This window comes from Lontra canadensis, unplaced genomic scaffold (genome assembly GCF_010015895.1).
Source record: "Lontra canadensis isolate GAN:19392208 unplaced genomic scaffold, GSC_riverotter_1.0 scaffold3, whole genome shotgun sequence".
Lineage (NCBI taxonomy): Eukaryota > Metazoa > Chordata > Mammalia > Carnivora > Mustelidae > Lontra > Lontra canadensis.
Genome location: NW_022630997.1, coordinates 30,005,973 through 30,033,423, shown reverse-complemented (window position 1 = coordinate 30,033,423; position 27,451 = coordinate 30,005,973). Strand labels below are relative to the sequence as shown.

General features: G+C 48.0%; 1 protein-coding gene across 2 annotated transcripts in view; it reads left to right on the top strand.

Moving 5' to 3' along the window:
* Positions 1-27,451, top strand: part of WDFY4 (WDFY family member 4) — a 267,773-nt gene that overhangs the window by 174,822 nt on the left and 65,500 nt on the right. For both annotated transcript variants that reach the window (XM_032837856.1, XM_032837848.1), the window contains exons 44-47: positions 11,861-12,009; positions 16,935-17,055; positions 19,520-19,605; positions 21,267-21,329. In XM_032837856.1, coding sequence (XP_032693747.1) covers positions 11,861-12,009; positions 16,935-17,055; positions 19,520-19,605; positions 21,267-21,329 — 419 coding nt within the window. The remainder of the gene's footprint in view (positions 1-11,860; positions 12,010-16,934; positions 17,056-19,519; positions 19,606-21,266; positions 21,330-27,451) is intronic.

The window sequence follows — 27,451 nt, the reverse complement described above, 5'->3', positions numbered from 1 at the left end:
GATCGGGGTTGGAGGACCTATAGCATGGCCCCCTGCTATGACTGGACAAGGGCCAGAGGGATCCCTAAAGTATGGCTCCAGCAGAGAATTACTCTTACCCAAATCAAAGAAGGGTATGAAAGACGAAGCTTATGTCTTAGAGTAAACCAGACCTGAGCTCAAATCCCAACTTGGCAATATACTAAATTGTATGTTACTGAACATTTTGAGCCTCAATCTTTTTTATCTTTAATGAGAAGTGTAGAACAACCATTGCACAAAATTCTTGGAGGGGTAGAATGAAATAATGGAAGCAAAGATACTTGCGCAGAACTGGGCACATGTGAAGTAGCCCATTAAAGACCAACTCTCTTCCCTTGCTAAAGCCTAGGTGGGTTAAGGGCCTCTGAGTCTCACCCATCAACCCTCTGTTCACAACGTAAGCGAAGGAGCTTGGCCAGCAGAGCAGAGGTGTTCTGAGGTGGGCAGGGTGGGACCCAGAGGCCATACAGGGACTACACAGATACAAATGTGTGAAAGCAGAGGGCTAGTTGGGTGGATGAGAGCAGATCAGAACTAAGATTCACCAAGGAAGCAGCCTGGATTTCCAGGAGCAGGTGCCCAGCTTATCGAGCTTGTGAGGGGCATCAGCAGGTGCAGAAATGAAGGACATCCTTTCCAAGGCCAGGTTCCTTGCAGAGACTCCTGGGGGAGTGGGAGTTAAGCTGGGTTTGCTCCTTGCAGGGGCTGGATAGAAGGGGGCCAGCTTGAAGTACATTGCCAAATGGTCCCCAGCACTTTTATCAAGTTTCTTAGCTGCTTTTGGACTGGGGTCCCTGTTTAACCAATGTGGTCTTGTAACAACATCATCTTCTCTACACCTGCTTACCCCAAAGCTTTCAGGTACAGAGCACATGTCAGTCCCTATCACACCTCACTCATGACTTCACTCTTGCTGGTGCATCTAACGTGCCCTGGCTAGCCAACTCTCTGAAGCCAATCTTGGCCGCTTTCCCACTCTGGGATGTAGAGTACTTACAGTTTCCACTGCCCCTGCATCACTCCCTCCCCTTGCTCCAGGCACACAGACTGACTTTCCCCACTTCACCTGTCTGCTTCTCTCCTTGCACGCCTTGCTCCTTAACAGAGGGGCCGCTGGGTACCTAACCTCAGGCATGCATGGAGGAGACATTCAGTAAACACTGATGAATGAAGGGCTGTGAAATTCTTGTTCGTTTTATTTTGATTATGGAAGTGAAGTGTGTCTACTTCGTAAAATATTTACAGATTGAAATCAAAGCATGTACATGTATATATATATATATATATATATATGTACACATACACATATGTATTTATATACTGTGTGCTATTCTTGATACCAGCTGCTGAGGACTAACAGCTGGTAATGGTTTGGATTATCAATAGAGTATTGTGTTCATTTGAGAAATGCTTATCTAGTACATGCATAATCAGTTGAAAAACAGCTCGGAGATTAATGTTTTCTTTCTATAAAAACTTTCCTCATACCCTTAAAAGCTTATATAAAGTGGTGATTCTTAGCAGGGGGCAGCTTGACCCCCAGGGCACATTTGCCAATGTCTGGAGACTTTTTCAGGTTCATGAGTTGGCGGGGGAGGGATGCTATTGACCTCTGGTAGGCAGAGACCAGGGATGCTGCTAACGATCCTACAAAGCTCAGGGCAGTCCCACCCCCCACCAGAAAATAGTTATTCAGTCCAAAAGTGGCGGGAAGTGTAAGGTGGGAAACCGTGAGAGGACGGATGCTTGTTAAGCAGCTGTCACGTTCAGCTATCCCCTCCTACTTTCCTGATAGGGTAAGGATATATTGGATTTTATGTGTCCATATTGGTTATTTTCATCATTTTGGTAAGAATATGTCAATGGCAGTGCTTTGCTTTTGCTTGGCATATTGATTTTCTGTTGCTGCCATAACGAACTACCACGAACTTAGTGACTTAAAACAGCACATGTTTATTAAATGCAGAAGTCCCCGTACAACATGGCTCCACCAGTCCTCTGCTTTGAGTCACACAGGGATGAAGGCAAGGTGTTGGCAAAGCCATGTTCCTTTCAAGAGGTTCTGGAGGTAGATCCATTTTCAAGCTCATCCAGGTGTCGGCAGAATTTGGTCCAATGCTTCTATAGGACTGAGATCCCTGTTCCTTTGCTGCATGTCAGACAGGGATCATTCTCAACTTCTAAAGGTCACCCACATCCCTTACCTCATGGCCCGCTCCTCTGTTCTCAAAGTCGGCTGCTGTCTGTCAAGTCCTCTTCCCCCTCAGACCTTGCTGGTCCCTTTCCGCCTGCCTTTCCCATCACATCTCTCCCACCAGCCAGCTCTTCTGCCCTCTTCTGCTGCTAAGGGCTCATGGCAGTACCTCGGACCCACCAGATCATCCAGGAAAATCTCCCTATTTTAAAGTCTGCTGATCTGTACCTAATTTCTTCTGTAGGTTCTTTCAGCAGCACCTAGGTTAGTGTCTGATGGGAACATCAGGGACGAGGTTCTTGGGAGATGTCTTTGGAATACTGCCTCCCAGTTAATATCACTCAGGGTCCATATCCTACCTAATCCATGTCCTCCCCTTCCAAGGGGAGCTTCTGTGGGTGACCTCGTTTCCATGTACTTCCCAAGGCCAGCCTGGGGCTTCCAGCCCTAACTGGGCTGGGCAGAGGGCAACATCTGGAATTTACCATCACAGCCAAGAGCTAGTCTTAGCCCCAGTATTTATAACAGCTGGTTGACCTCAGTGACTATCCTGGTCTCGGAGAGCTTTATTTTTGCTGGTTGTCCTGCCTGGTGGCATTTCTCTCAAGGGTCCTATCGAAGTGCTGGGAGCCATGATCCTGAAACCCACAGGGGACTGATTTTGCCAGCCTCCAAGAGGCAGAACAAGACCAGGAAGAGACTGCTCTCCCAGCCTCCCCTGCCTTGTACTTAAACTTCAGTCTTTCTTGGTCTCCATGTCACACAGCAGGAAGCTGTCAGAAGCACCACATGTGGCTTGTTGTGGTAGCAGGAATCTCCAGGCTGTGCAGACGGGAGCCAGCTGAACCCAGCAGGGGCTGAGAGCAAGAGCAGTCCCATTGGCACTTAGCACTTGGTATATCCCGTTGCCTGCCTGGAGGGGACAGCCGGGGGGGTGGGGGCAGGGAGTCCAGAAAAATGTCAGCTCCCTGGAAAGAGAGGCTGAACAGCTGTAAGGTCAAGGTGATCCTGCCATTATCTGGACATTGGGTCTTTGCACAAATTGTTTTGATTCCCTCCGTTGTTGCTGGTTGCCTCTGGTTTCAGGGTCAGTTACAGGAGAGGTTGTTTCTGATTAAGCCTGTAACTCCCAGGATGGGTGGGACCAAACCACTGGACACGCTTGCTCCCTGGAGAAGGAGGTGCGGGAGGAGAGCAGCAAGGGCCACACAGGGGCAGGCTCCTGATGGTGGGGGGTGGGGGGACAGTGTGGCTGCAGCCTGGGGTGCTCCTGCGAGGCAAGGTGCACTGCCCAGGTGAGTGCCTGGGCAAGATGTGAGACTCAAGCGGCCTGAGTGGGGCCGTTGTCTTGTGGATACGGTGGAGAATGGAGAATGACACTGAGAGTGAGAGAGGTGCCCACGAGAGACCTGCCTGCTGGGATGGGACCCCTGTGGAAGTTCCTGCACCCACCACCGAATGTAATATTTTGTGAGAAAGAGGGACGTTGCCATGTTTGGGGCCTGGATTGGTATGTGGTGAAACAGAGGGAGTCCCTGAATTTAAAGCAGGCATCCAGAGGGAGCATGAGGAAGCAGGCCGCAGGAGCCCAGAACATCCTGGGGCCGTGGAGCAGGTCCACTCTAAGAGCTGCCCATGGAGCAGGCCCTGGCTGATGGGGGTTGGGGGAGAGGGTGGACTCACCCTGATCTGCCCCCCTCCCCACCCACCAAGTGCCTACCAAGCACTCTGCCCACTTGGCTGCCAACACCACGTGACACGTGGCTGTAACTACGGCCCAGTCTTCCTGTGGTTTTGTGACAGGCAAGGAGAGGCTTGAGTTTGTCCTTGTCCTTCCCCTTCCTGACATGAAGCATTTGTGCTTGGAAAAGTCTGCTGAACTAGAGAACGCAGCTGTGTTGAGAGGCGCCCGCAGGGACCCAGCCAGGGGTGCAAAGCTCAGGGAGGAGGCAGGCGGCCTGCAGCCACCACCTGGGCCTGCTCTCTGGTCCCTGGGGCCCCAGCTAGTGGGGAAGCACGGAGGGGCACAGCTGAGCGGGGCTGGCTCCCACAGCGATCCACCAGCAGCGCCAGGGAGGCCAAGGCCAGCAGTCTGTGCCCGAGGGCAGCTGGGCACAGGACAAGCGCTCACACTAGCCTCACAGCCTCCTTTTCTCTTTGTTTGTCTCTGTTTTTGGCAAACATGTCACTAGCTGCATGTCTGGAGCTGTTGCTCTGTGGGTTTCCTGTAGCACTTCATCTAGTTTCACGCTTATGAAGGTGGCTGTGTCACTTCCCTTTCCCAGGTGGTGACTGTCGGGTCTAGGATCCCTTGCCTGGATCTGATCTCAGATCTGTGTTCCTGGAAAGCCATGTGGATTTCCACTCTCTCCCAGCTCACCGTGTTGAGCAAGTTACACTAACTCCCCACTGCCCCATTCCCATACTGGGGCTCAGAGATGTTGGCTGCAGGCCCTGTTGTGCTTTTTCTGGTAAACCTTCTGGTGAGCAGTGGCCCAAGCAGGCAGGCCTCCTGGTCCCTCACTGCACACAGCACCTCTGTCCAGGACACAGTGTGCCAAGCGTGCACCAGCCCACCCAACTGCTCATGCCCTCGCCCCTGGTCCACTGTGGCCTTCATCTCCCGTGTACTTTCCTGATTGTCAAGGACAGGAATTGGATGTTTGGGAAGGAGGGATTGTTGTATTGACCCTTGACCCATGAACATGCTCCAGCAAAAACAGAGGAAGTTTGCCCATGGCAGGTGGGTGTGTATATTTGGAAAGTTGGGGGATGGTGGTGGTGGTGGTATTTTCTGTCTTTCTCAGGCTGGCACATTCTGCCTGCATGGAGACATTTTGTAGCCAGCACTGGTTGTAAGCTGGGGATTCCCCTAATTCATACATCTCCTTTAGACCTTCAGGGTCTGTGCTTTTTCTGAATTTCTCAGAGAAGCCCAGCCATGACAGGAGTGTGGGGCAGGTGTGCAGCCATTCTCCGAGAACCTACTGCCAACCAGCCATCATGTAAGCTAGACAGCCCGCGACAGGCCCCTGGTTTCTCCTCCCCGATCGCCACTGCAAGTGCTTTGCCAGAACAGGCTAGGAGTCTCTCCAGGTTGTAACCTCTTTCCAGGCTTCTGGAGGGGGAGGGCGGTCTGTCCCCACCAGAGGCCCCAGGGAGAAGCGGGAAAGCCTGAGGCTCCTAAGTGACAGCCACTTAACTCAGGTCTTCATGCAGTGTGGGAGCGCTGATCGCCCCCCAGCAATACCTGGGACAGTAATTACTCTGCGCTATCTTTGCGTCATTGATTAATGATCCCCAGAACCCCAAACACATTTCTCTGCAAATAGCTCCATCTGACATGAGAAGCAGTATATTCAGTGCATGTTAATTGTGGGCCTGAGTCAACCCCTGTGCTGTTGGGGGCGATCCTCTGTACCCCACCACCTAAGTTGCTCTTAGAGCCGAGTCTCCCCTTGGCAAAATGGGTTTCTAGAGTCCAGTCCAGAGTCAGAACTCAAGTGACAGTTGATTTCACTGTTGCTGTTTTCTTTAAGTACATGAAAAACTACAATTATTTTTTATACAAACTCAGTGTATTATATTAGCTTGAGGTTGCTTGCAAGGAATCAGGTCAAAGGGAGTTATTTTTGCTCTGGACAGCAGAGAGCAGCATCAAGCTCTTCCCAGGTATTTTAAGATGAGGCCATTTCTGGAAAGTGAAGAAGTGTGTTAACCTGTGTAGGTGGTAGCTTCCCATGTAGGTGAACGGCCAGCACTGACTTTCGAAGATGCAGACTGTGTATGTCCCTACTTAACACCTTCAGTGACTCTATTTGGCTTCCTTTGTGCTCCAGGACACTCCCAAGCTGACCCTGCACTTCCCTGGGCTTGTCTCCCTGACGCTTATGTGTGTATACACACACACACACACACACACACACACACACACACGCACACTCTCACACCTGACTTCTGACTCCAATTGTATACAACTACTTACAAACATGTACAGACATGTCCAGCCAGTTTAAGACTTTGTATCTTGGAATGCTTCTCCCGGGTTTTATCCTCTTTACTCCTAATTCCAACCTTGGGGACGCCTCCTTGGGGACCACTTCTATGATGTCAGCGCTGCCCCCTCTCTCACCCCTGTATGGGCCAGACAGCCCCCTTTGTGTCCTGAGTGCTTGTACCCCGCCCCCCAACCACACCATGCTGGGACAGTTGATACTCTCTCGTTAGATCATTAGCATGGTCAAGGTGTCTTGTCTGCCTCTGCGCCTACCAGTGCATGGGACACACATCGAATATTCAGTGTAGATCTGGTAAAGGAATGCACAAACAAATGAATGAGTTATGAGCAATATGCGGATGGGAGACGAGATCTCATCTTTCATAGCCTCGCTGGTCCAGAGTCAGTTTCTCGAAGTATGGTCTTCGAGACCCGCATCGGAATCATCCAGACTGCTTATTAAAATGCAGATTCCAGGTCCCACTCTGTACCTGCTGCCCCAGAACATCTGGGAATGTGGCCTGGGAATCTGAACGTTAGCAAGCTGCCCAGGTGATTCTCGTTCATTCTCTTTGAATAAGTGCCCAAGATCTCCAAGTCCAGGTTTTACAACTTCCAGAGCTACTCTAGCTAGAAATGTGCTCTGGTTTCAGTCAGCCACCAATGAGCAATCCTTAGTAAAGGCAGCTTCCCTGGACTCTGTGTTTTGAACAGTCCTCAGTATGTTTCCCTTACGCTGGTGCAATCTCTGTCCTTTCCATCTGCTCTGTCTGCGCCGGCAGTGAGAGGCTGAGAGGCTCAGCTGTTTGCAGGCTTGTCTGCGGAAGTGGCACGTGCAGGCAGGCAGGGGGCATCCCCGCTCCTTGTCTCTGCCTGAAAAGACGAGCTGCTGTAACAGACCCATGCATTCTATTTCTTCTCAGATTTGCCCAATTTATATAAAAATAGTATGTCGTTATTGTTTCTTGATACATTTTTTGATCACTAACATGACCAAATGCTCCATTTAAAAGTGATCGAGATGCCAGAGTTCACAGGTAGCCAACATAAATGGAATTTATATAGTCTCTCTCCTTATTATACTTAACTTTTTCATGGCAATTGGTACATTTTTGAAAAATTAAAATACTTATTCCATATGCCAGTAGAACAGAATGCATCGATAGCAGGGTGTAGGCAAGCAGAAGAAAACAGTGCATGCAGCAGCTCTGTTCTGGGTATCTCATTGGATGGCTCTGCATCTCACTTTTTCTGCTCATTGAATTAGGGCATTGCACTGACTTGCAGATTAATAATGCTGGAAGAACTTCAGAGGGCCTCCAGCCAACCTTCCCCTTTTGCAGATGTGCACACTAAAGCCTGACTGTAGGAGAACATGCTGGCAAGGGGCAGCCATGGGATGTCCCAGCCAGTTGTTGCCCCTGTAGCTTCAGCTCTGGGATTTTGGGATTCCCAGCCAACCTGTTCCTTATCATGCACGGGGCCAGGTATGGCCACATACTTCGTGATCCACCTGCCAGAAGTGATGATACATCATCTAGCCGACCTCAGTTCTACTTCTGAGGCAGAAGATCCTCTTTTTAAAGTGATCAATAGAATCACGGCATGAGGGAATTCTTAACCATGAGTAAATTTGGGAGGCAGCCCTCCCAGGGCTAATTTAAATGGAAGAGCAGGTAAGAGTTCACTTAGGTTCATTTTTTAGTTTTTAAAATGCCATTCTTTTCCAGCAGAATCAATTCTTAAGCTATTAACCCAGCTCTCACCAGAGATTTTTCTCGAGGTTTGGTTTATTCTGGTTGTTACTTAATTCTCCCCAAAGGAAAATACCAGGGGCTTGTAGGAATGTGCTCCAGCCCCTGCTGTGGGCACCACAGAAGGTGGGTGAGGGCGGGGCTTCGCAGGGAAGGGGGTGCTTGGAGGTATACAGGCTGGGGCTGGTGCTGGGGCTGTCTCCGCCCCGCTGTGTGAGCTTGAGGATAAGGTCTCCTCCGTACAAAGGGATAAGAGGAAAAGTTTTAACAGGCTGGTGTCACTGCCTCCTGATGGTGCTGGTGGGATTGTAAGTTGGTGCCACCTTACAGAGAAGCAGTCCAGCAACAGAGGAAAATTAAAGATACCCACACCCTTGATCTGCAGTCCCACTTCTAGGAATACACCCTTCAACCCACCATCCTGCATGTTCCAAGTGACCTATGTCCAGGGATGCCCACTGCAGCATCGCCTGTAATGTCCAGACATTTGAAAACAGCCTGAATCCATAGGGGAATTGGACAAATAAGTCTAGTACATCTTTGCAAAGAAATACTCTGTACCTATGAATAAGAGTGAGGCCACTCTCTAAAAAGGGATTTGGAAGGACCTCCAAGGTGGGCCATTTGAAGGAAAAAATGAGATGCAGAACAGTGAGCATATGGATATGCTGTATGTATAAAACAGAAAAGGCATATAAACATCTAATGTATTCTCTGAATCTCTTTGTGTGGATAGTGGATACATTGTAGGAGGCGTCCAACTTTTCCCAACCCTCAGACTTTCCAGCTAGGCTGGAGAATTAAGTTGACAGAAGACAGACCGACAGGATCATACAGATTTTACTTTTATAGGTATGTGGGAGTCTTTCTTCACAGGAAAATGAAGAACCCAAAGGGGTTGGGCCTAAGGGCTTAAGTTGAACAAAGTGTAGTCATTGTGAAAAAGTACCCAAAGTATACAGGGAGGCTGAAGGGAGGTTCGCCCAACTGGGTTTATTTGTACAATTTTCTCTAGGTCTGACCTCATTGTCTCGGGTGCTGAGAATGTTCTTTTCCTCCTAATAGAAGGAGGGCATTTTTCATCTGGGAGTTTTATCTCCTGCTTCCACCTCCCCAAAATATAAAATAAAATAAAGGGGGGGGGGTAAACCAGAGTGCCCTTCCTGTACCTGCTGTTTTTTGAGTGTCTTTGACTCAAAATAGTCATGGCACATTGACATATTTTGGGGGGGAGCTCATCTGCTCTCCTTCAATACAATAAAGTGGTGATGGTGCTTGTCTTTGGAGAAGGCTTTCGGGGAAGCAGGAGGGCTCCACTCAAATGCCTAACTCCCAAAGTAGACCTGCTCCTCAGTCGTTCCTATTATTATTGGTATTACCGGTTTTGCAGTTGTCTGGTACAGTTCTTGTTCATTCCACCCCTTCTTGCTTAGATCCCCCACTTCTCTCCTTCCTCCCACTTGTCACAGAATGCCTCCACACCCCAAGCCATCTTTCTTACAGTGGACCACAGAAATAGCCACATGACTGATCACGTTCCCTCCACTCTTGGCTCTTTCTGATCTACTCTGCACCCAGCAGCCAGGGTCCCCTTTCAGAAATGACCCCTCCCATGGCTTCCTGTTGCAATGAGCATAGAGCCCGCTGGCCTCACCAAGACATTCCAAGCATCCCACCCCAGGATCTAAGCATGCCTACTTCTCAACTCCATCTCCGCTACTGTGACCTATTTTCTGCTCCCCAGATCTGCCTTTCCTGCCTCTAAGCTCTGTATTGAATGCTCTTTTCTCCTCAAATGCTCTCTGAGTTTTCCATGGCTGCCCCATTTCCATCCATCAGGTCTTAGAGTTTGTCTAAAATATTGTCCCTTCTAAGCTTTTCTCTTCCTTACTGTGATCACCCTAGTTTTCCTCTCTCAGCATATATCACAGTTTGCTATAGTTTATTGGCCATGCATCCTTACTATCTGTCTTCCCCCCTGGATTTTAAGCCCCATGAGGGTAAGGTTCTTGTTTATCTTGTCCATCCCTCTATCTCTGAAGCCCAGCTCAGGGCCCGGCATGTAGTAGGAGCTGAGTGCAAATTTTTGAAAAGATGACTGTCTGGATGAATGAACAAATTTGGAAATGAGTCCATGGGGAACTCTGGCTCTACAGGGGGCATGAGGGCTAGCTTCTCTGACAAAGTGGGTGCAGGAGAAGCCAAGGGAACCAGCTGCCTTCAGGAGGCTTGGGTTTTAGGTACCATGGCTCTTGGCTAGTCCCCGCTTAGGAAAAATAGTTCAGAGATGACTGTGGGCAATGCTTATCTTGGAACAAAAAATCCTTGGCACATCTTCACTTTCCGGCCTTGGCCCTGACAACTGATTCCATTAGATGCACCAGTTGGAAAACCTGCTTTCCAGATTCCATCAGTGTAGTCCCAGTATTGTTCCCAACAGTGAGCAGGGGGCTTAGCTTTAATTACAGGCTCTGCCACTTACTAGGTGACCGATCTTTGGTAAGACTCTTATCTCTGGGACTTTTTTTTCCCCTCCCCAATAGTAAAACCTCCCATCCCTGATTGTAAGAATTATATTGGTTAGCATGTGTAAAATGTTTACAGTGGTTGTATGTTAGATAGTAAACAAACAAACAAAAAAATCAGTTCCTCGGGCACCTGGGTGGCTCAGTGGGTTAAAGCCTCTGCCTTTGGCTCAGGTCATGATCCCAGAGTCCTGGGATTGAGTCCCGCATCGGGCTCTCTCCTCAGCGGGGAGCCTGCTACCTCCTCTCTCTCTGCCTGTCTCTCTGCCTATTTGTGATCTCTGTCTGTCAAATAAATAAATAAAAATCTTTAAAAAAAAATCAGTTCCTCTTTAGTGTAACTGGAATTAGCACAGAATTACTCTGAGAAAATGTTGGCCTTGGCCTTACTCTTAGTCCGTTTGGGGTCCTGTCATCCAGAATTCATTGATTCCCTCACTTGTTCAGGGATTTATTCCATGTAAACAACCACTGAGTCCTTACTTCATGCAGAAATCCAGGTCATACCAAGACACAGGTCAGACTCCCTGGGAAGCCAGCTATGGGCCAGAGATGTGCACGAGGGACATTCCCTGGGAGTGACAGTCACAGGGTCATGCAGAGGGAGAAGGGCAACTCTGATGCCTCAGGTGATGCCATGAGAGCGGGAGGTGTGGGGTGGGACTGGGGCACATGGTGACTCTTCTTACCCTGCAGGGACCAGTTGTTGGGTAGAGACTGCCACTAGGAAGGGCGCGTGCCCTGCAGCCGGGCTTTCTCGTTAGCACCAGTGATTGTGGAAAGCTGCCGGAATTTCCAGCCACTGAGAGAATGAACTTGAGTCTGAAAGGAGGGATCTGGGGGAGCACGTGCCTCCTTTGTGTACATCTGGACTAGCCTTGGCCTTGCAGAGGCAGCAGGGCCAGTCTTACACTTGTGGTTCTGGACAGGCATGTTCCAGTCCTGGTGCAGCCACTTAGCTAGCCCCCCAACAAGCCCCATCACCTGCGTCACGGAGGGATGCCTGGTACCCTGAAAACCCTCCCTGCTGTTAACTACAGAAGTTTTGCTTGGTTGTGGAGGGGTTTAAAGTGAGAGGACAATGGTCAGTGTGCTCAGTACAGCCATAAATACTCACCCACATGTCTTGGTAGGGGTGGGGGTGGCCGTGGGTAATTCAAATAACAAGACATTGGTTTTGGTGGAGAAGGGCCGCTGAGACTGAGATGAGCCGGGCAGCTCTCAGGCAGTGGCTCTGTCCCTCGAACAAGGAGCTGCTCTCACCTCCAGACCCTCAGTGGGCACCTGCTCACTACCCTCATGCCCTCTGTAGGAATGATGGGCATGCTTCACACACACACAGACTGACTCTGGCACTGTCTCCCTCCAGGTGACACAGAAGTACTCCCTGGTGATCGTGCAGGGCCATCTGGTCTCCGAAGGGGTCCTACTCTTTGGCCATCAGCACTTCTACATCTGCGAGAACTTCACGCTCTCTCCCGTGGGGGATGTCTACTGTACGCGCCACTGCTTATCCAAGTGAGTTCCCGACTTCTCCCGTAGACTCTGCAGAGCCTCGACTTCCTTCGTGGCCACCGCTACTCCTACCCCTCCCACCTTGGTGTTATTGTGGGCTTCGCTTTGGGCCTGAAACTGAACCATGAGAAAAAGCAGAAGAACCTTAAGACATGGGCATCCCTGACCGTGGTTTCCCAAAGCTAAAATCCAGTGTGGGTAACAAGAAGGCAGCTCCTCATGCTTCATGAGACATGGAATGCATGAAGGGGATACAAGACAATGGGGCTCTGTTCTTAGGTTGTTTGGGTAACTGGAGCCAGTCCCACCAGCTTATTCATTCAGCAGCTTGTTGACTGGCCATGCTGCGGGAAGCACCACACTCTTCCCCTCATGCTGAGTGAGGCACACGAGGGCACATGGCAGCACAAGCAGGTGCTTTTGGAAAGACTTTGGAGAGCACTGTTTTCATGGGACAGAATATATGTCATGGGAGGACTCTTCTGGGCTCACAGTTGATGAAATGAGGCTAGTGTGCTGAATGAGAGCCCCTGGACGACATGGGCTGAGATCTGGGTTTGGAAGGATGGATGAGATTTGGGTAGAAATTTGAAGAGTCATTTTTTTATACCGACTAGTACCAGAAGTCTTTGGCAGGAAATTCAGAGGTTCTTCTTCTTCTTCTTTTTTTTTTTTCCCCCAGAGGTTCTTCTTTATGATCAGTATATATATATATGTATATATATATATATATTTTTTTTAAATTTCTTTTCAGCGTAACAGTATTCATTGTTTTTGCACCACACCCAGTGCTCCATGCAATACGTGCCCTCCCCAGTACCCAAGTATATTTGTTCTATTGGGTTCAGGTAGCTCTCACTGATTAATCTTCTTGTGTTTATAAAATACAACCACCCAAAATCCAAGTGACTGTGTTCACACCTTTGCTAGGACTTCAGTGGTCAGGTCATATGCTTCCTGGATCATCATATGTGAATACATTTGGATGAAGATATCTTGATTTTTCTGGCTAGCAAATGTTCACATGATGACAAGAGAACCTCTTAACCCAGTGGCCCTCAAACTAATATCAAGTCACCTTTAGGGCTAGTTAAAAGAGACTTCTGGGACCCACCTTCATCTCCATTGCTAGTTTAATAGGTTTATGGTAGGGCCAGAAATTTTAACAAGTTCTCAGCTGATGCTGATGCTACTGGTCTGGGACCACATTTTGGGGACCACATTTTGAGAACCACTATAACTCCTAACCTGTCAATAACTAAGAATTTCAATGCCTGGTTGTCATATCACTTCCAGCCTATGGCAGGAAGCAAGAGTTTAAGGAGTGCGGAAGAAGAGTATGTCAGCTCACTCTCCCTTGATTAAGATTTGCTCTAAAATGCTTGGCCTTTTTCTTTTCCCTGCTAATTTCCATCTTTTATTCATACCAAATATTCACCCATTGCTGTGAGTCTTCTGTGCTCTTCCAAGGCAGGAGGAGCCTAATTAATACTTGGCATGTGCATCCCATCTTATTGCTCATGTTTTATTGATACTGATCAATATGGACGATGGGTCTGCAGACTTGCCTTTCTGAGAGCCGATGAAAGCTTTCTACTCTTACCTCTATGCATGGAATGCCCGTGTAATGACTTATAGAATCCATTGCTTCACTCTCCACCTCTGGTTTAAATCGAGTTAGTGTTAGATAAGATCTTATTGATCAGGTAAATTGTGTTTATGAGGAGCATCTAATCCTGATCAAACTGACTATCTCTGCACTTTTACTAGAAGTCCTGTTGTCAGGCTGTATGGACGCACTTGATTTGCAGTGACAAAGGAGACCTCCCATGTGTGGAAATGTACTTCTCTGGAAAGTGAGTAGGAGTGGAGTGAGAACAAATGACTACCCTGGAGTGTCATTTGGGAATTGCTTAGGTGATTTTAGTCACCGGCCCTCAGAGAAGTATTTGTTAATCAGACAGTGCTTTCTAGCTGAGGTCTTGTCTGCTGCCCTAAGAAACTGCCAGCTCTCATGGAGATGTGGTTCTCAGAGACTGGCTATTAGATCATGTCAGATCAATGAGGATTAAGTCTTATTTTGACCATGGAGACTAAGGAAGATACATAAATAAGCCAGTTAAAAATAAAGCTAACGCAACCCTGAAATGTCTCTCTAAAAGACTGCCATCAAATTGAGTAGAGTTGAGCACTAGACCTTGAAAGAGGCTCTCTGATGCACCATAAAAATATCCCAAATAGAACTCAGGAACAGTGCAAATCCTCCAGCATTGATTGCACTTGTGTGCTTTGGAACTTTTCTCGGAAAGTAAGAACTTTTCCAGAAGGTTTATTTTGCCTTCAGTGGGATCGCCTATTGCTTGAATAGAATGACTATACTTGTTTCCTAAGGCTGGATAACAAAGTACCAAAACCTGGGTGGCTGAAAAAAACAAATTTATTTTTCCCAGTTTGGGAGATTAGAAGTCCAAAATCAAGGTGTTGGCAGGGCCGTGGTCTCTCCACAGCTCTAGGGGAAGATCCTTCCCGGCTCCTTCTAGCCTCTGGTGTGTCCCTGTAGCCCTCAGCCTTTCGTGCCTTGCAGATACATCACTCCAGTCATGGCCACCTTCTTTCTGTGTGTCTTCACAAGATCTTCCCCCTGGGGGTATGTCTATGTCCAAATTTCCCCTTTATTTAAGGATGCCAGTCCTGTTGCATTAGGACCAAGTACCCTATTTAAAAAAAAAAAAAAGTCACATTCTGATGTACTGGGGGTTTAGGACTTCAACATATCCTTCTTGGAGGACACTACTCTATCCAAAATAGTGTCAGGCAAGCTCACAAGATACAACATTGGATTCATTTTGTGGGAATCCAAGCCATCTAGCTGGTATTTTGTGAATAGGGTGCTTATAATCAGATATTTTCTCCACATCAGTCAGCAGTTCTGAAGCATCATTTCTCCACTTAATTTGATTCAACAAATCCTGACTGGACATCTGTACTGTGCCAGGCACTGTGGTAGACTCCATAGACACAAAGAGGTAAATCAGGTGTGGGCTGAGTCTGGTAAATAGTTTGTGATCTAGTGGCTGATTCTGGATTAAAATTACAGGTATAAATTCTGACAACAATTGGATAACCCCAGAAATAATTTCAAATATTTTAGTCTGAAATCCCCACTTTGACTCTCAAAGACCAGGTCAACCAATATGAATATCACTTAGTTTAGTGTGGTTTCCCTAGTTAAGAATATTAAAAATTATACTATGCCCACTCTGGAAGACTTGCATATGTCATGAGAGCTGTCAAGCAAAAGAGCTGTGAGCACCGTCGTATAGCCATAGCTCTACCTAAAGAAGAATATAAATCAGTTTCTCCTTTCCGTTCATTGACCTTAGGTGCTTGAATTCTGACTTAATGTGCAGAACACATTGAATACAGCATTGACCAAGAGACCCAGTCACAGCTGTGTCCGACTAATGCTGCATAAGACAGAACTCCACTTTGGACTTACATCAGTGAACTTAATAATGTTTTTTTACAGTTTAATCTTCCTGAGCATTTGGGTCTGTCTGAGCATTCCTGCCCAATATGGTTATTCCATCCCTGCAAGTAGGAGAAAAATGAGTGCATTTCCTCCTGAAAGCTCCTGCCTAAAAGCATTTTCCAGAAAATTCTTCCTCATGTCACCAGTGTCTCTGAATGTTGGGTCATGGGATCAGTCAGCAGAGAGTCTGCTGACAGGAGAGAGCTCACGGGGAGAGCTCTGTAAAAGCCAGCAGGCCTTTCTGCCTCAGAGGAGAAAAGGTGTTAGTAAATGAGCTTGGATTTTAGAGTCTGAGGACCCTGGTTTGAATCCAGTTCCACATGACCTTGGAAAAGTCATTTCTTCTCTTCGCTGACCTGGGTGACAGACCCATGTCTCTGCCACTGCCGGGCAGCATGGCATGGAGGCCTAGTGGCCAGGCAGGCCGGGTGAGGAGGTCCCCCTTGGAACTGGGGTGGGGAGGAGACAGGATGCCAGCTTCTTGCCCGTTCCTGCTACCTTGTGCGGGCACAAGGGCTCTCCTGGCTCTTGGCTCCTTGGATCTGTGGTTGGTATGCAGGCTTCTTGAGGGCTGAGGTGACCCGGCATGGCGGTGGGGGAGGGCCTCCAGTTCTCAAGTCCTGAAAGGGCATTTGATCAGAGCTTTTGCAGCCATGTACAATTTAAATTTGCTACATCACTCAGAAGCAAGTCTGCAACTGAAATCAGTGTTGTTAAGTCCCCGCTCATGGGTGGTGAAAAGCTTGATCTGGTTCCCTAAAGGTGTTTCCGTTACTCCCAGTGCACGAACTGTCCTCTTTGGGGTGAATCTGAGCCCAATTCATGATGCTCCCTTTCTCCCCTCTCCCTTTCTTCCCGAGGGGAGTCATTCTGCCCTCTGAGAGGGCTCCTGGCTCGGGGCCAGTGCGGGGGCCACGGCCGATGCTGTGGCCAGTGTCTTTCAGCCCGCCACACATGTCTCTGGGGCTCAAGGGTGGCTGGGCCACCCCAGGCCCCACGCTGCTGAAGCCACGCTGAACACAGGCTTTTTAGGGAGGCTCTTCATCTTTCTGTCCTTGCCTTCTGGCCTGACATTTCTCCATGTGTAATGGGGTCTTTTATTCTTTCCCCTCTTTGACCCATGTTTGACCCATGTGCCCAGAGAAACTTCTTACACTCATGCCCCACCTTGTGCCACTGTCTGCCCTGGAGGCTTTCCCTTCGTCTGATGATACTATGCCTCACCCTGCTCCAGGGCAGGCTGACAGAGGCAAGGGGTCAGTGGGGCTGGCTCCCCTAGCTGGCAGTGATGACAGCTCTCCACCCACGGTGTCTCCAGAACTACGGTGGGGATGTGGGGCAGGAGGGGAACAAGCCTCCACACGCCCTCTCACTGCTTATCCTGTTTCCTTTCCAGCATCAGTGATCCATTCATCTTCAACATGTGCAGCAAAGACAGGTCCTCCGACCATTACTCGTGCCAGAGTCACAGCTACGGGGATCTCCGGGAGCTCCGGCAGGCTCGCTTCCTGCTGCAGGTACACCCCGGGGAGGGGTCAGGAGGGACACCAGCTTCTCATGGCATGGGTGGTCCAGGTGTCAGTGAGGCCCCATCGGACTGTGAGGGACAAACTCTGTGACCCCTTTCACACCTGTGCAGAGCCCAGTACCCTTTGGGACACATCTGCGAATGTGGCCTGGTGTCCTGGTTGGCAGGTTTGATATCTGCTGCACTCGCTCCCTGCTTCACAGCTCCCTGCTATTTGGCTGCTGGAACCTTCTCTTTCTTGCTGCATCATTTAGAACCCAGCCTCTTTATTTTCCCCTTGACGTGCTCCAGAGTGGCCTTGGAGATTCTAGAATACAGGACAGGGCACCTCCACTGCCTCATGGCAGAGCGGATAACTAGAGAGTCCAGGGTCAGCCTACCTGTCTGAGGGTGCGGACCACCTCCACTGACCTCCGCCCCTGCCCTTTGCCCTCGCCACGGCCAAACCCAAACTCCAAAGACCTGGGCATTTCTTGGGCCAAGTGGTTTAGAGATCTGACTGTCCCCTCCAACCAGGCTCCCAGGGCTTCACCCAGTGCCTCCAAGGGCTCACCAGGGGCTAGAGGAGCCTGTTCCCTTCAGAGGCAAGGATCTGCCACCAGCTAGGCACAACCTGAGGCTTCCCACTTGAGTTGCAAGGGGAGGAGCCCCTGCTGGCCTCAGACACCCCTGGCCTCCCCCAGCCCAGCCTGACTGGTAACAAAGCTGCGTGTGTGTCCAGAGGCCTCCCAGGCACAGGCAGAGGAAGAGATGAGAGACCACACTTGGAGTGGGGAGGGGCCCCAAGCTCTCCTCTACCCTTTCTGTAAGGTTCTGCTCTGCTAAGGCCAACAGGGGGACAGGGTTTTGCCCTTATCAACCTAGCCATAAGAGTGTTTTGTTGGTAAATGTGTTTGGATCTATAATTCATCATGGAATCCTCCTCCTCCCTGGTGGCCTCCTTACAATTCTCTGACAGTGAAGCTCAAGAAGGCCTTTTAGGCAGGCTCATTCTAGAAAGGATCCACAAGCTGCTGGAGTCCAACCAGCCCTCTTTCTCCCTCTCCACTGATTTTGTCACAGAATGTTAGTTCTCATCTTGCCTGACCTTAGTGAGCTTTTTTGTAAGGACAGTGAGTGAGAAGGGGACCGCTGGAGGAAGCTCTGCCCTGAGGGTTCTGGGCAGTGTGGCCAGCATGGGCCTCGTCCGGAGTGCAGCAACAATGTCTTGAGTCTTCCAGCATTACATGGATAGCGCTCAGCACATGTTTGGATACTTCTAAGTACTCAAAATTATTATTTTATGACTATGCCTACCTTATAGGTTACATATAGTAATACATAGGTATCAGCAAGTGAGTTTCTTCCCCCTAGTGCCCCTCAGTAAACAGTGATGGTTTCCAGATGTTTGGTTATTGGCCTGACGGTAGTGGAAGGGAGAAATGGGAAGGCGTGTGAGCATTGGGTGTGGGATTTGGGGGCAGGAAGAGCTTTGTGAGCAAGACCCCCATTTCTCTTAGGTTCTCCCAGGAGAAAGTCAGATCTTGGCTACTCAAGGTTGCCAGCAGAAGCCATTACGTCTGCCTTGATCATCTGTTTTGCACAGTGCTTAGATTTCTAGTTGCAGAAAATACCTAAAGCTCCTATGTGCACCCCCAGCCGGAAGGGGTTGCATTATCATCACAGACACTTTGCCTCTGTTCAGGAGCCTAGTGAACTGGACTTTGAGAGCTCCCTTCCAGCCAGGAGGAAGCAGGTGACTCTGATGCAGCAACCCCCCTGTGCCTCTGTGCCCGGGCCTCACCCCTGCCTCCAGCCCTGGGAATTCTCTCCCGGATCCCATCTCATCTCCGAGCCTCATCCTCCATGCAGGCTCTCTCTGTGGCTGTTCCAAATATGCTATTTACACAGCTTGAAATAGAAGGAAGGGAGACAGGGAGGGAGGAGAGAAAGGAAAAAAGAGAGTATGTAGAGTTCATTTCGACATTAACCAAATACCCTTGCTAGGTCAACAAGACCACAACAGATTGGCTCGCAAAATGAGCTGGGCAAAGCATCCCGTGCCTGCAGGTTTGTGGGTCTGCTGCCCAGCTTGTGAGCTGCACATGCCCCCCAGCCAGTTCCCCTAATGTTTCTGATAGGGTGACTCTCTGGTTCAGGAAACCAAACTTGTGACCCGGAAGTGAAAGTGTCTGAAGGTATTGCTGGTCCCTTTCCTCCCTCTGTCTGTTCCTGGCTTATCCTGGGAGTGGGACTCTTACTTTCTGCTCAGTTGAAGGAAGTCTGAGGCCCCTGCCCTCCTACTCATTCTGAGGGGACTCCCCTTGTCCCCGTTACCCAGGAGGTTCGAAGAACCAACCAGGAAGGGTTGTCTGACACAGAGAACCAAATGACCCCTGGCTAGAGACTCTGTGGCCTGGTGTCCCTCTGTTCCAGGCAAGTTCAGCAGCAGTGAAAGGGGTTTCTCTTTATAGGACATCGCTCTGGAGCTCTTTTTCCAAAATGGATATTCCAAGTTTCTTGTCTTTCACAACAACGATCGGAATAAGGTCTTCAAAAGGTAAGGGTTTAAAAATCCTCCTCTAAGAAAACTGATCACGAACTGATTGCAGAGCAGACATGGATCTGTTCTATTCTCAGGAGCACTGTTTGCAACCCACAGCAAGCAGGGTTTAGGTCAGACACAGGGAGGACTTACTGACCTACAGAGCTATTAAACCATGGAACCAAGTACAGAAAAGGCAGCAGAAGTGCCTTCCCCAAATCCTGGGAAAAAGGCTCCATTTCACGGACTAAAGTTTAGGACAGTAATGACTAAAGAGGGAAGAACATGTGCAGACACAACACATTTAAGAAGCTGGCTGTTTAATGGGCCTTCCAGAATCTTCTGGCTTTGTTTTTTTAATTTTCCAAATAATTTTTTTGGCTTAATTTTTCTTTTTGATCCCAGTTGCCAATTTTAGCTGCTCCAATTTCGTATTTCACTGGAAAGAATTCCAAACAACTGATCTCCCACTTTTTCATGGAACATCTTTTTTTCTTAAAGAGAGAAGCCAGATGTTTTAGTTGAACTTCTTTCTCCAAATAGATGAATCAATCTAAGAAGTTTAAGCTGGGGTTTAAATGTTTTGAGACTAATGGTTATTTTTTTCGGCACTCTTAAAGTTATAGACAGACTGATTTGTGGAGCATCTAGAAGGGCCAGAAAGAAAAGGATGTTCCTAGCCATAGACAGAAAACACAGAAGGCAGATGGACAGAAGGGGTGGTTCAGCTTCACTTGGGGCTGGAAGTTCTGAGGTGATTTGTGACATCCCTCATTTTGAGCTCAGAGGTTCTGGCCTTGCCTTCCTGTTGGCCCTGGCCAGTAGCTGGCACCAGGACCAGCTGCTGGGACCAAAGGGCAGGGCCAGTGTGAAGATGACTCCCGCAGAGAGGCTGTTGCCCCAGCTCTGGGCACATCTCCATTGCCTGTGGGCCTTCCTCTGAGGTGCTTCCAAGGAGGGTTGTTATAGGGCTTCCTAAAGCTTTCTTCAAGTTCTATTTTAGACCAAACTGAAGAAGTACACAGGCAATGTGGAACCTCACGTCCATTTCCCCCTGTGATTTCTGTGTGTTAAACACAGTTTTTCACAGTTAATCTAGAAGTTTTATTTTTTTAAAGATTTTATTTATGTATTTATTTGACAGAGAGAGAGAGAGATCACGAGTAGGCAGAGAGGCAGGCAGAGAGAGAAGGGGAAGCAGGCTCCCTGCTGAGCAGAGAGCCTGATGCGGGGCTCGATCCCGGGACCCTGAGATCATGACCCGAGCCATAAGCGGAGGCTTAAACCACTGAGCCACCCAGGCGCCCCTAGAAGTTTTATAAATCCTTGACTCAGGCAGTGAATGTTGGCCAAACCATACCCAACCCTGCCTCAAGGAGCCTTAAATTAGATGGCATTTTCATTGGTTGCTGAAATTGGCAACAGAATTGTCGAGTGCCTGGCCCAACCTGCCAACATGCAGATTGTTTTATTGTTACCATTTTTATTAAGGCTGGAGTGTATACTGACAGCATCTCTCAGAGGTACACCCAGGTCTGGGGTTCATTATCTCGGGGACAGGTTGAGGTGTGGGGGGGGGCAAGTATATACCCTCCCTCTGGACTGGCACCAGAAATGTCTCCTGGTGGTAGAAGACTCTTGACTGCTGCTGGAATGATCCTTTCCTTTTTGTTTAGCTTCTGCTCTTTCCAGCCCACCTTGAAGGGGAAAGGCATCACAGAGGACCCCCTCAATCTAAGGTAAGGGCACACAGGCAGGTGTCAAGCCATGCTCTCTGGACATGGCACTGGCCTTGCTTTGATTGCTTTCATTTGTCTGATCCTACGGTGAAGAAGTCATGCAAAGAGCACATCTATCTACCTTCCCCTTCATTTTGCTGTCTCCCATCCTCATCCTCTCACCCTCTTCCTGGAGCTGCTTCTGTCAATTAAACCTCTACAAAGGGAGCTTGAAATTCCATGGGCTCCGTGACTTTTTCAGACCAAAATACAAGAAGCAGCCCTCTGCCCTTGGTGGGTGGGGCAGGTTGCCTGGTGTGGTGTTCACGTAGGCCCAGCCTTGGTGTCAGGCCCCTGGGCAGGGGCTGTGAGGGGTCCCAGCTCTGTCCTTCCTTTGTGAGACTCTCTGAAAGCTTAGAAGCTCAGTCAGCAGAGGGTGGAATGGGTATCAGATATTAACTTATGAATCTGTGATATGGAGCACCTTGCCAGGGAGTGACATGCTTCTAGCCTCCTCCCACGGCCTCCTTTAACAAGTACCTGGTTCTCTGGATGGCTCATTTGGGATTGTTAGTGCTTTTATTTCAATTAGCAATGAAATGAGAAGAAGAGATGGTGGCTGGTTTTTCTCTGAGAGTTTAAGTTGAGAGGGGTGTCCCCAGGAGATTCAAAGTATTTATAATAAAAAAATACATATTTTATAATGACTGTGGAACAGGTACTGCCAAGTCATTCATGGCAATTTATCAATAACGTTTTGCTTGTGGCGGTTGCTGCTTGACAGAGCAGCAAGCGGCCAGCATCTTCCCTGTCCTCACTGTGTGTGCATTTCCTCAAGGAAGGTAGAAGGAGGCAATGTCAATGAGTGAAATAAAAAGCATATTAGATAATCAGTATAAAAAACAAAGTAGGTAGATGCATGGATTGAAATCTTAGGGTGGTAAGGGAAACCCTCACCCAGAAAGCAATATTTGGATTCAGCTGTGAACAAAGTGGGGAAGCAAGCTTGCAGATCACCGGGGAAAGAGCATTTCAGGCTGAGGGAAGAGCAAAGGAAAGGCCATGGGTGGGGGTGGGGAGCACAGTGGGCTCAGCTGAGGCCAGTGTGCTTGAGGTTCAGGGAAGAGACGGGAGAGAGGGAGCAGGGGCTGGTTCATGCAAGCCGCAGGGCTCCTGGTGATACCATTGGGTTTTACTCTGAATAAGTGGGCAGTATTGAAGGAATGCTGGTACCCAACTTATAAAAGAATCACTCTGGCTTCTGTGTCAAGAATAAGTATAGTAGGTCAAAGGCAGAAGTGGGAATCCACTTAGGAGGCTTTGGCAATAATGCAGCTGAGAGATGGTGATGGCTTGGATCGAGGTTGGGGGGCACAAAGATGGCATGATGTGCTCTGTTTATGGACACATTTTGAAGCCATGACTGCTGGGATTTGTTGAGAAATTAAGTGTGGGGTGTGTGTGTGTGTGTGTGTGTGTGTGTGAGAGAGAGATAGAGAGAGAGCACTTAAAGATAAGACCAAGGATTTAGGCTTGAACAAGTGGAAAATAGGATGGAAAGACCGCAGGAAGAACTACTTCAGGGTGTGGTGGATAGCAGGAGCTCAGTCTGGGTCATGGTAACTTTGAGATGCCTGACATCAAGGTGGAGGTATCATGTAAACCAGGAGGTATATAAACCTAGAGTTTAAGGGAGAGGTCCAGGTGAAATAGAAACTTGGAAGAGTATTTAAAGCCTTGAACCTGGCTAAGATCACCAAGAGGAAGAGTCCACATGGAAAAGAGGTCTAAGGATTGCGCCTTGGGACATGTTAACCTTTAGAAGTTAAGGACGTGGAGAGGAGCCAGCTGGAGAAATGGAGATGTTATAGCCAGGGAGATAGGAGGGACTGCAGGTGTGGGAGATGTCCTTTAAGCCAAGTCAAGTGTTCAAGGATGGAGTGGTCAACCTTGTTGGTGATCAAATATTATTGGTAGGCCAAACAAGAGAGGAACTAAGAAATGACCATTAAATTTCTCAACAGGGGGGTTATTAGTGACCTTCAAAGATCAGTTGGAGTAGCTGCCAGCAGAAGCTTCCTGTTGTGCCAGAAGATGACCCTTTAGTTGGTAGATGGTGGGAAGTCCAAGGCATACCAGGGGATGGTCCAGGAGGCCGAGGCAGCACTGGGTTGCTAGAAGAGGGGTAACCGTTTACAGGTGGGAATGGACGTATTTCAGTAGTTCAACAGAAGTATAGTCCCAATTGTGCATACCAGCCCTGGTGACCTCATGTCATTTATGTTTCATGTAAACTTTAATGTCCACACTTGGATTTCTCTGCAACATTTCAGTTCAAGTATGTAAAGCCACTTCATACTAAATGAAGCCAAAAAGCAGATTCATTACCTCACATACCTGAAGACCAGCAAAGTTCTAGCTCCAGGCATGTTAGGATCTCTGGGCCCAATAAATCCCAGCACACTGTAGGTGTACTCCTCACAGCGAGGGTTTCCTTTGAGTTGACTCCATTCTTGGCAGGCTGTCCAAGCATAATGGCATCAATGTCCCCAGTAGCTCTAGTCAATGACTTGGGAATTCTACCACAGGAGGAATGCTCTATCCCAGTAATTTCAGAAAAATCCCCAAAATGATTTTCATCTGTCAAAGTTAGGTTAGTGCCCATCCCAGAACTTATCAGGAGTTTTCATAGGCCAGATCAGTGTCATGCACCCACCCACCTTCTAGAAGTGGGATCAGTCCCACCCAACAACATAGACCATACTGACAGGGTCATGGTTCCCCAAGATCATCAAGGCTCTGTTATCATAAGAGGGCTGAATACTGAGGGGTCAACAAAAGCAGATAGCCAGCCACTACTCCATGTGGAGAGCTCTCCCAGGCACCACCGAACTCATGAGCTGGACACTTATTTCCTCTCTCCCTGGAATTTTTCTCTCTTTGAATCAACTTTGACATGCCACTTTGCTGAACCCCATTTGTCTCTGCAGATCCCTTCTTTCTTATAAATGATGCCTGTGCTGTCACTCAGTGGGCACCCATCTGTCCCACAGCTATGAGCCTCACTCTGTCCATTCCTATACTGTTGCTCTCAGAGTCTTCAAGATGCCTTGCCCTGACAATGCACACTTATGTCTGCACAGGTAAGCTTCTGAATTTCTGTCCCAGATGGAGGGGGAGAAGACAAGGGAGCTGCAGAGGGAAGAATACATAAGACGAGCTAACAAAAATGACCACAAAGTGTCAGGAGAATTCTTGACCCGGGGATGAGTCAAAGATGTAGAAATTACTCCTCACTCATTCATAGGGATGACTCTAGACACCAGCCTGTGTACCACTTTGTCCCTGTGAGACACCTGGGCATTGTGCTGATCTTATTTACATTTTGTTTATTTTTTCCATGATGGCTATCTGGGCCCATTGGTGCAGGATCTTCTGGGGCCATTCTGTGCCTGCCTGGCACAATCCTAGCACAGCTCCAACCATAGAGGCCCTTGGAAAATATAAAATGGGAAATTTCTGGAGTCAATTGGGAACAACACGTAGTACACCAGAGAAAGGCTTATCAAAGCTCATGTAAGATGAGCTTTGACAAAATGAGGAAGTCCCAGTGGGAGCACTGGTCCTAGGCTCTGGGACTACCCAAGCAGCTGGGGACATGGTGAAACTGTTGCAACAACCAGCAGTGGACTTTGAAATCAAACCAATTTGGGCTCATAGTAGGTGCTCAATAAATACTGTAATTTCTTTGCTTAGCTTTAGCATCACCTACTGTATTTGTAGGGTGTATATGGACCAATTGATTAAAAACAGGTGGCCTTCTATGCTCTCAGACCTTGTACATCTTTCCTCTCCAGCTCTTCTCCCACCAGGTCCATACTGGACCTTCAGGAGTTTCAGAGAGGGAAGGCAACAGTGGCCCCCAGCCTTCGGAGGGCTTGGCTGGCCATTACCCCATGCGTAGAGCAAACTTGATTATTTTCCATTTGTATTACTAAGGGCAAGGCCCAGTCCACACGGTGAGTCTTGAAAAATACCCATCTTCTTTTAGGACACTCTAGGAAACAGGAGTTTCTCTTCTTTGATAGAAGTGTGCAGTTTCATTCTGAGAGTTTTCAACTAGCCCAAAAGTCTTGGCCTGTGCTATAGGTTTTTATATCTTCAACTTCCAGCTTTTGAGAACCGATTTGGTCCCTCTGCAGATGATCCCCTCCTATAAGGGGGTACGAGAGTTTTGCCTAGAATTCTCATGGAGACAATGGCTGTCTCCATAACTGAATTCCAGGAAGGTCCTGTGGGGATGAATCCAAAGTGGGAAATACTTGCAAAGCCTGGTTGAACCTGGGTTCTGTAATCCATCCGTGTCTTCCCACAGAACAAGACTAGAGCATTCTGATGAAAGCACGGTGGCTTGACCAGATATTCATAGGGGGCAAGATTCTGCAAGCCTCCAGGGGTTTCTCATAGAAAGCCAGCTAGACACTTCACTAGCTAAGTGCCTGGCAGCCAGAAAGCCCCACAGGCAGGCTCTGCTGATATCTGAGAAGGACTGGCTGGAGGAAGAGAAAGTACAGTTGAAGTGACGGGGAAGGTCAGCTTGTTGAGAACGCATCCTTATACTCACAGTTCTCTGTATCCTCCACAGAGGGTTGCAAACAGCTATGAACTTAAATGCAGGGTACAACGATCATTTTTAAATGACCCCCAAATTCTTTTTTTTTTAAAGATTTTATTTATTTATTTGACAGACAAAGATCACAAGTAGGCAAAGAGGCAGGCAGAGAGAGAGAGAGAGAGAGGGAAGCGGGGCTCAATCCCAGGACCCTGATATCATGACCTGAGCCAAAGGCAGAGGCTTTAACCACTGAGCCACCCAGGTGCCCCCCAAAATTCTTTAAAGGAGAAGAAAATAGATGTGATCGGGTACCCGAGTGATCTAGTTACCTAATTGTCCTGAAACTAAGGAAAAAAAAAAAGATAAAATTGTTCTGGGTCATATCATTTTTCCAGTGACAGAAAACAGGAAATTGGGGGTTTTGTGAACTTTTCTTTTTCCTGAAAAATAATTTCTCTTGGCACTGAATATCAAATTTGTCCTTGTCTAAAGGGTAGTGGGTACCAAAGAAGGCAGTTCCCTTTTTACAAGATGTGAAAAAAGAACGCTGCTGAATATAATCATCTGTACTGATGTTCTAAAAAAGTAGGGCCCTACCATTTGGACTTAACTTCTGTGCAGACATTTCTTTGGGACACCAGCAGTTTATATCAGCTGGCCAGTGGTCTCAATTCATACTGAGCCCAGAGTTTAGAAAACTCAGAGAAATACAAAGCTGGGATGCCTATCTTGTTCTTCTCAATATCCCTGTTATACACAGCACACACCTTTTATCTGTTTTTAAATTTTTTATTTAAATTCAATTTAGTTAACATTTAGTGTATTATTAAATTTCAGGAGTTTAGTAATTCATCAGTTGCATATAACACCCAGTGCTCATTATATCATGTGCCCTCCTTAATGTCCATCACCCAGTTATCCCACTCCTCCTGCACCTCCCCTCCAGCAACCCTCAGTTTGTTTCCTAGAGATGATTCTCTTCTAGTTTGTCTCCCTCTCAATTTTCATCTTACTTTATTTTTCCTTCCCTTCCCTATGTTTGTCTGTTTTATTTCTCAAATTCCACATATGAGTGAAATCATATGGTATTTGTCTTTCTCTGACTGACTTATTTCGCTTAGCATAATATCCTCTGGTCCCATCCACATCATTGCAAATGGCAAGATTTCATTCTCTGCTATGGCTGAGTAATAGTTATATATATATATATATAAAATATTTTTTTATCCATTCATCTGTTGGCAGACATCTGGACTCTCTCCATATTTTGGCTATTGTGGACCTTGATGCTATAAACATTGAGGAGCATGTGCCTCTTTGAATCACTGTATCCTTTGGATAAATACCTGGTAACACACACACACGCACACACACACACACACACACACACTTTCAAAGGGGCCAGAGGCATCCTTCCATCCTTCCATAGCCCTGGTCTCTGAAATGCTCCCTTGCTGTATCATCAAAGCTAAGTGGCCCTGGGCTAGAGTAGAGTAGACTGTTAGGTGTGAGCAGAGCTTATATGTGG